The sequence below is a fragment of the Lathyrus oleraceus genome, chromosome 7 (genome assembly GCF_024323335.1).
Source record: "Lathyrus oleraceus cultivar Zhongwan6 chromosome 7, CAAS_Psat_ZW6_1.0, whole genome shotgun sequence".
Taxonomy (NCBI): domain Eukaryota; kingdom Viridiplantae; phylum Streptophyta; class Magnoliopsida; order Fabales; family Fabaceae; genus Lathyrus; species Lathyrus oleraceus.
In genome coordinates this window covers 278,389,997-278,399,079 of record NC_066585.1, presented here as the reverse complement: position 1 = coordinate 278,399,079, position 9,083 = coordinate 278,389,997, and the positions used below count along the sequence as shown (strand labels likewise).

The following is a 9,083-nucleotide window of genomic DNA, read 5'->3' as shown; positions in this document are numbered from 1 at the left end:
CACTCATTGGAAGAGACTTAGGTTTGATGATGATAAATGCATGAATGTCGACAAATCGAATATCTCTATTTTGACTGAATGAGAAGTGATACAAGAGAGATTTTTGAAGGTCGGTGACAACATGAAACTCCACATCAAATAATAATTGAGGAATATCGCCTATCTAGAAACCGCAAACATGAAACCAACTTCTCAATCGGTAAAAACAAAAGGTGGTCCAAAGAAAATGAAGCCCACACCGGAGGCAAAATGTATGGAAAGAAAGAAAAATTTGATGCGATTTATGAGTCTCTTGTTTCTTGCTTGAGAGGTTCCAGCACCAGAGGCAAAATGGATGTGTTTCCCTGACATGGGTCACCTAATAGCATGTGTGTATGATAAAGTGTGTGTTGACCTGACACGCTATGGTTTTTCAGAAACCTTTTTTCCACTGTGCACCGCACCACCCTAAAATCCAAATGACTGAATCATCTGTATTGGGTGGCTTTCAAAATTAAGTTATTTTGTTCAAGTTTACTTGAAACCGGGATGCCCTATAGCACTTACATAACTGTATTAGACAACTCATTCAACCGCAAAAGCCGAGACTTGGCCGATCATTTTATGCAAAGGATGCAAGAATTCGAGAGATTGAACAACATTGAAAAATAATCGAATGCACAAAAGTCTAATGGGGTACCCCCTATATATTTATCCGACAACATATGTTTCGATTTATTTTGATTTCTTGTTTAACCAGACAAATAATTGTATGTAATTGTGTCTCAATATAAATGAAGGGTTACATATTCACCTTTTGTTCATATTTTGTCTTTATGCATTTTTTATCTTCCCCATAAAAACATTTCTGATTTTGTAAATGGAAAAAAAGGTTTTGTTATATGGTTCTGCAGTGATATTGGTTCAGGAGAATTTCCAGAGATGCATCTCCGGAACAAGATAATAGGGTGTGGTTTCAGAGATATATCTCCGAAATCAATATTTCAGTTAATGAGTGGTCCAAATTGATCTTTGCCTTCCATAAATTTAGGTGCTCTAATGTTAAATTTCACACAAACTTAAAATGTCTCAGATGTCACAAATAAACATCTATTGGCATGTCCCAAATGTCTCCTTCTCCGGCTCTACACCCGGGAGAACGTTCAAGCTCACCGACTTCACCTCCCTCAAAGATATCAAAGAAGAAATTCACCATCTCCTACCTTACAGAGACAATCAAAATATTGTGAAGTTCAAGTATTGTTCACCTTTAATTGACAACGAAGGGAACATTGAGTTTAGCAAATTTGAGCTCAAGACGCAAGCGGATGTTAGGGCTATGTGGGATACGTTTTTTGGTTTCGAAGAGAAAGTTTTGCTCGAGTTGGAAGTGACGCTACAAAGATCTGTCGAAGATATCCTGAAGATGTGCAAGCATCCACCATGACATTGAAATGTAATATTGAATTTTCTATTGAAATCATCATTGTAATGCTGGAGATTTCATTTTGGAAAGTTACTTTTCTATTGAATCTATTTATGGTGTGTCTCAGGAGATGTAACTATGAAATTATGTCGGAGATGCATCTCCGGAATAAATTAAACCAAAAGAAAGGGCGTAAATCAGAATGGGTTTTGTTGAGTGTTTGCTGGGTGCATCCAGAGAAAATTTGAAGTATAAGGAGGGGAATTCTATTTCAGATCACTTGAATAAATTTCAAGGGCTTCTTGATCAGATGTCAGGAATGAGTATCAAGTTTGATGATGAATTTTTAGGCCTATTTCTATTGCTATCTTTACCAGAGTCTCGAGAGACATTTCGGGTTTCTATCACAAGTTCTGCTCCAAGAGGTGTTGTTTCTTTGGAAACAACTAAGGATGATATTCTTAATAAGGAGATGAGAAGGAATGCACATGGTTCTTCATCTCAACCCGAGGTACTTTTCATTGAAAATAGGGGAAAATTCATAAAAAGGAACCGAAGGGTGATAGAGAGAATATAAGAAGCAAATCCAAGTCGCGATAGAAGAATCTGGAGTGTCATTATTATCACAAAATAGGACACGTACAAAGGTATTGCTATAAGTGGAAAAGAGATAACAAAGGCAAGAAGGGTAAGTCTAAATAAAGATACGATAAAGTTCATGATGATTAGCGTGTTACTATTGCTACTAGTGATGCTATTGTTATACTCCGTGATCATGAGTCTGTTAATCTTGTATCGGATGAGAGCATATGGATAGTTGACAGTGGTGTTACATTGCATGTTACACAAAGGAATGATTTCTTCACATCTTATACTTATGGTGATTTTGGAGTTTTGAAGATGGGTAATAATGGTGTATCTAAGGTAATTGGTGTTGGTGATGTTTGTTTGAAATTCAACATGGGAATTCAATTGTTCCTTAGAGGTGTCAAACATGCTCCAAATGTATGCTTTAATTTGACCTTTATGCACATACTAGATGATTGTGGTTATGACAATCACTTTGATTTTGGAAAGTGGAAACTCAAAAAAGATAACTTGGTTGTGGCTAGAGGGGAAAAGATTTTAAACTGTATTGGACAAAATCTTTGGTTGCCAGGGCCAAGGTGAATTCTATCGACATGGAAGTATCTCTGTGGCACCGAAGACTTAGTCATATTAGTGAAAAGGGGCTGAATGTTTTGGTCAAAAAGGATGTCCTTCATGTATTAAAGAATGTAGATTTGGAGAATTTTTGTCATTGCATGGCTGGTAAATAGACCAGAGTATCTTTCAAGAGACATCTTCCCTCAAGGAAGTCAAAGTTGCTTACATTCTGATGTTTGTGGTCCATTAAAGGTAAAAAAAATTAGTGGTTCACTTTATTTTATTACCTTTATTGATGATTACTCCAGGAAACTATGGGTTTATGCCTTGAAGACAAAATATCAAGTGTTGGAAAATTTTAAAGAATTAAATGCTTTGGTTGAGAGGAAGATAGGCGAGAAGTTGAAATGTGTTCGTTCAGACAATGGTGGAAAGTATTATGGACCATTTGGTTCCTATTGCAAGCAGTACGGTATTGCACATGAAAAGACTCCTTATGAAACTCCTTAATTGAATGGTTTAGCAGAGAGGATGAATCAAACACTAATTGAGAGAGTAAGGTGTATGCTCTCTAAAGTTAAGTTTTCTAATCATTATTGCAGTGAGGCATTTTACACGGCAATGCATGTTCTTAATCTCACTCATATTGTTGCTTTGAACAATGAAGTTCCATAAAAAAATTGGTTTGGAAAGAATGCCAAGTATGATCATTTGAGAGTCTTTGGTTGTAAGGGTTTTATGCATATTCAAAAGGATGAAAGATCCAAGTTGAATGCAAAATCAAAATAATGTATCTTCATCGGCTATGGGAAAGACGAGTTTGGTTACAGGTTGTATGATCCTATAGGGAAAAAGCTTATTCGAAGCCGCGATATAGTGTTTATGGAAGACCAAACTATTGAAGACATTGATAAGGTAGAGAAGGCTACACCCAAAAAAGATACAAGTTTGTCTAATGTTGATCCAGTTCGATTACCTAGTCATAATCTGGATGCTATTGGTGGTGATAATCACAATGGTGAGCCATATGATTATGTTGATGATCAACAACTTGGAGATGAGGTAAACATTCCAACTAATGATGGTGAAGGGGAAAGTGATATATCACAAGATGAGAATCTTTGTGAAGCTCCAAAATCATCTCAAGTTCAACTTAGGAGGTCTAACAGGCAGAGATAATCTTCTACAAGGTATAATTCTGATGAGTATGTGACCTTGACTGATGAGGGTGAACCCGATTGTTTTCAAGAGGCCATGGAAAGTGATGAAAATCAAAAGTGGATGGATGCAATGTATGCTGAGATGAAATCATTGCATGATAATCACACTTAAGGTTTAGTGAAGCTTCCTAAAGACAAAAGGACTTTGGAAAACAAATGAATTTATAAAGTTAAACATGAAAGAAACTCCAAGAATCCAAGATATAAAGTCAGATTAGTAGTGAAAGGTTTCTGTCATAGAAAGGGTATTGATTCTAATGATATTTTATCACCTGCTATAAAGATGTTATCAATTAGAACCGTGTTGAGTTTGGCTTCTACTCTTGATTTAGAGGTTGAGCAAATGGATGTGAAAATGACTTTCCTTCATGGTTATTTGGAGGAAGAGATCTACATAAAACAACCCAATGGTTTTCAAGTTAAAGGTAAATAAGATCATATGTGTAGATTGAAAAATAGTTTATATGGGTTGAAGCAAGCTCCAAGACAGTGGTACAAGAAGTTTGAGTCTGTTAGGTGTGATCGAGGATACCAAAAGACTACCTCAGATCATTGCGTCTTCGTTAGAAAATTTTATAACGATGACTTCATTATCCTATTGTTATATGTTGATGATATGCTTATTGTAGGGAAAAGTATTTTTAACATTAACAGGTTAAAAAAGAAATTGGGGGATTCATTTGCCATGAAAGACATGGGAGCAGCTGAACAAATTCTTGGCATTAGAATCATGCGTGACAAAAAAGAGAAGAAACTTTGGATGTCACAAGAATAATATATCGAAAGAGTTCTGCAAAGATTCAAAATGGAAAGTTCTAAGGCGGTAAGCACTCCTCTCGCTACTCATTTCAACTTGAGTTCTAATCTAAGTCCTTCAGGTGAAGATGGAGTATTTGATATGAAATGTGTTCCTTATGCGTCTGGTGTGGGTAGTTTGATGTATGGAATAATGTGTACACGATCATATATAACACATGTTATTGGTACAGTCAGTAGATTTTTGTCAAATCCAGGTAGAGAGCGTTGGAATGCTGTAAAATGGATTTTAAGGTATCTTCACGGTAATACTTCTAAGAGGCTTTGTTTGGAGGAGATAAACTTATTCTAGTGGGGTACTCTGACTTTGATATGGCTGGAGACATTGATTCCAGAAAGTCCACTTCGGGCTACATGATTAAATTTACAAGGGGAGTTGTGACTTGGTAGTCCAGATTGCAAAAGTGTGTAGCATTGTCTACTATGGAGACTGGGCTCATTGCAATTACCGAAGCATGAAAAGAGTTGCTATAGTTGAAGAAATGTTTGCAGGAGTTTGATTTTGTTCAAGACAAATATGTGTTATTTGTTGATAGTCAAAGCGATATTCATCTTGGTAAGGATCCGACTTTTCATAATAGGTCCAAACATATTGATGTGAGATATCATTGGATACATAATTTTTTGGATGTTAAGTTGTTGGAGTTAGCTAAAATTCATACAGAGGATAATGATTTTGATATGATGACTAAAGCATTACTAAGAGAAAAATTTGAAGCTTGTTGTGATATCGTCAGTTTGGCGATTTCCTCTACATATTTGTGAATGGGAGATTTGTTGGGTTTTATCTCCTTTCCTATGTGAAGAAAGACTCAAAATGACTAGCCCATCTGTCTCACTTATTTAAGTGGAGATGGTCAATTTATGGTTGAGAGAGATAGAGAAAAAAATAAGGATTCAAAAGATAGAAAAGATGAGAGAAACTCATTCCTGTTTTTCCGCAACCAGTCTCACTAAATCAACGATCTCCGATTCGTTAACCGTCAGATCAAACTCAAATTCGGAAGGTTGGTTCGCAACACATGTATCTAACTTTTTGCCATTCAGAATTTCAAAACAACATCTGAGATAAGAATTATCTGCTTCGCACTGAAGCTGTAGATTTGGAAAAATTTTCAGCTTTTTGATTCTTATTTGTAAGCGAGTTTGCTTTGTGATTTGCGGTTGTACTCTTAATTGATTATAGTTGAGTTATTTATTTAGTCTTGACGACTCGTAGTTTTTACTCTCATATTGAAAAGTTTTTCACGTTAAAAATATCGGTGTTCTTTTGTACATTTATATGTTCGACTTACCGTCTTATATTTGTTGTTGATCCTCAAGATTCTTACAAATTTAAAGAATTTTATATCCGTTGCATATTAGTCTGTTATTATGTTATAATTTTTCATCAAAATTCACATGGTGCATTAAGAACATAAAGGATACTATAAAAAAAATCTCTTATCTTATAAGCCTTCCAAACATGACATGCAACAATCATCGCTATGTTCAAAACATCAAAAAGTATTAACAAATATTCATTAAGAATGAACCGCCGAGTTTCTTGACTCTAGACGACACAAATGAGTCAAAGACAATGTTATTTCACAAAATGAATAACAGGTGGTCACACAATCACTCTAGCAGATCTATATCGTCTAATCTTTGATAAATAAATCTGAGTTTTGACTTCATATTTTATATCTATTTTGCATGTTAGAATACAAGCCTTCAAATTAAAATCAAACTTTTGTAATCATCGCCTATGTTCAAAACATCAAAAAGTATTAACAAATATTCCTTAGGAATGAACCGTCGAATTTCTTGACTCTAGACGACACAAATGAGTCAAAGACAATGTTATTTCACAAAATGAATAGCCGGTGGTCACACAATCACTCTAGCAGAGCTATATCGTCTAATCTTTGATAAATAAATCTGAATTTTGACTTCATATTTTATATCTATTTTGCATGTTAGAATACAAGCCTTCAAATTAAAATCAAACTTTTGTAATCGCACGACAACAGAATGTGAGATTATTTTTTTAAAAGCAGAGAATCAACAACTATCTTAGAACATAGAAAATCCACAACTAAAGAGTAAACAATTAAATGAATCAAAACATGTTCATAAAAAATGAAGATGAACTTTAACTATACATTCGCATTTCTTCTGTTCCTCTCACCAAGCATTTGAACTATATCTAAAAATTGATTATGATGCATAATCATTATTCATTACTATAAGGACAAAACATTTTCATGCAATACATCATCCCCATTTCTTTCTCATTGTCATTCTGGTTTTCGATTTTGCCTTACTTCCTTGTTCTCCAAGCCGATATCGAAAACAAGGACCTATCTTGCCAACATACTACCGCGCAACCGTTTTCCTCCCTCATTCTATATCCTTCGCAACCATAACTCTGCAGAAACCTCCTCGCTTGTAACCTACCGAAATAACTTAAAGGCACGTTAGCGAAACCAGCTAAATCGAATCTCATGAACCACTTATCAAGCTTCTCGTGCCTTTCCTTTCGTTCTAAACCTTCGCAGGCAATAATGTTCTTGATTTCCTCGCCAAAAAGCATTTTCTCCACTCTGATTCTTTCCAATGAGTTTCTTGAGACTGTTGATTCCAAACAATCGAATAATGCTGCGTAAGAATATAGAGCTTCTAGTAGCCTCTCCATAAGGGTTGCGCCGTTATGATTAGAGTCTTGTTCTGTTACAACCATTACCTTTGGTGATAAACTCCATAATGCGTTGAGAAAATTCTCCATGTTCATTGAATTTGACGTGTTTGAAGAAGCTGGAGATGATGACGAGGTTGAGTCGGGACTTTTGGTATATTTGTTAACCATATCCTTCGCAAGCAAATCGCCTAAGGTAGTTTGGTTGATTGGCTGGAATCTTTGCAAGTGAGTTCCATTTGGAGATTTCAACGAAAGAGGAGATTTTCTCTTCATGGTTTCATCATTTGAGGCTAAAAAGGTATGTAATTGGAGAATCGAACTAATTGCTAATGCCTCCCCGGTTTTTACACGAAGTTTGTCTAAATCGAGGTTTTCTAATTTGCTAACAACAGGATTGAATTGGAATGGTATATCCAATTTTTCAGCTTCTTCAATCAGTCTATGAGCTATCTGATCCAAAACCTCTTTTTTCGAATTAACCCCGGTGATTCTCAAATGCGGAGGGCCTTCAGGACGCGAACTCAAAACTTGGAGAAGTGCAATCCACTGAGCAGGTTCAGCAGCATTGAGATCAATTATGTGAATCATTTTCTCCCCTTCCATCGCCTCAACGATAGCCTGGTTCGTAAGAACAAACGCCACCTTCAAGAAAGGAAAAAGCTCGAAAAAGAGCTTCTGCACAAGAATCTCTTCCGAAACCATAACCATTCTAGTAGAGTTAAGTGCTTTGTGAAGACCAGGCCATGTTTTCAGTATCCTATCAGCGAGTGCTTCGGTAAAATACGCTGCGATTCTCTGCATAGTATCCCCGTTGGGAGAAGCAAGCATGGAAATTTGCTCAAGTGAAGCATTTGCATTCTCAAGATTGCAAGAAGCTACATGGTTTGCACAAGTGAGCAACAAATGGATCAAATACAAACCCCTTTCTTCAGATTTCAATTCTTTAATCCAAGGATGTGTAGATCCTAAGCTAGATGAATGTGACATCATGGATAAGAACTTTGCAGAAAATGAACCTTCTTGCAACCTAAACACACCATGTAACACAAAACAAAACAAAAACTTAGGAATAGGAATTTGAAAATAACAGAAATGTGATTAATGTTAATAATGCAGAAAAATGTACCAGAGTTAGAAAGATTCTGTAGGTGAGTCATACAAACCAATGTAGAACAAAAAACCAAAACTTTTAATCAAAAGATGAAACTTTGATAACTCAGAAAGCGATTAGGAAGAGAATTGATATGAATTAAGCAAAAAGTTAAGGAGTAAAAGATGGAAGAGGCAGTTACATGAAGAAAAAGGGAACCTACCAAAATCATGTGTAAAGAAGGAAAGGTTGGTGGGTATTGAAATTGAAGATAAAATGAGATGAAACCCTAAGAAAATTCCAAAACTTGCCTCATGGATTAGAAGAATGAGAAGAAGAAGCTTAATGGGAAACTTTGTTATGTTATGTTAAAGAGTGTTGTTTTGGTTGTTCTTCATGGCTACGCTGTCGATAAAGTGTCAAGGGTCCTTTTTGTCTTTACTGTTTTCTTGTCCTTGTCTTCAAACCTTAAGTGGAATATGGAAACTTTTTTTTTTTAATATATAGTAAATCTATGAATTTAGACAATAAATGTTATCCAAACATAAGGGTATTGAAATTTAGATATTAATACTATTATTGAAATGTAGGAAGTAATTTTTGTTAGGCATTAAATATTTGTGTTTGAGCTTAGGTGGGTAGGGAATCAGGGCTGACCTAAGAATTAAAATATTCCAAAAAGGGTATATGAATCCAAACATAAGGAGCCAAAGACAAACATTGGCG

At 35.5% G+C, this 9,083-nt stretch overlaps 1 protein-coding gene across 2 annotated transcripts; it reads right to left on the bottom strand.

Annotated features, from left to right (window-relative positions):
• Positions 1 to 6,679: 6,679 nt before the first annotated feature.
• On the bottom strand, positions 6,680 to 8,802 carry LOC127106250 (scarecrow-like protein 3). 2 transcript variants are annotated; one of them, XM_051043552.1, is made up of 2 exons: positions 8,581 to 8,802; positions 6,680 to 8,294 (listed from the first exon to the last, which is right to left on the bottom strand). In XM_051043552.1, the coding sequence occupies exon 2, from the start codon at positions 8,255 to 8,257 to the stop codon at positions 6,890 to 6,892; it is 1,368 nt and encodes a 455-aa protein (XP_050899509.1). In that variant the 5' UTR covers positions 8,258 to 8,294; positions 8,581 to 8,802; the 3' UTR covers positions 6,680 to 6,889. The 2 variants fall into 2 exon arrangements, with proteins under 2 accessions (XP_050899509.1, XP_050899510.1); XM_051043553.1 differs by having other exon boundaries at positions 8,394 to 8,593.
• Between the last annotated feature and the right edge of the window lie 281 nt (positions 8,803 to 9,083).

Excerpts from the sequence above, each read along its gene's own strand:
- LOC127106250 (XM_051043552.1), bottom strand. The coding sequence starts at position 8,257 with ATGATGTCACATTCATCTAGCTTAGGATCTACACATCCTTGGATTAAA.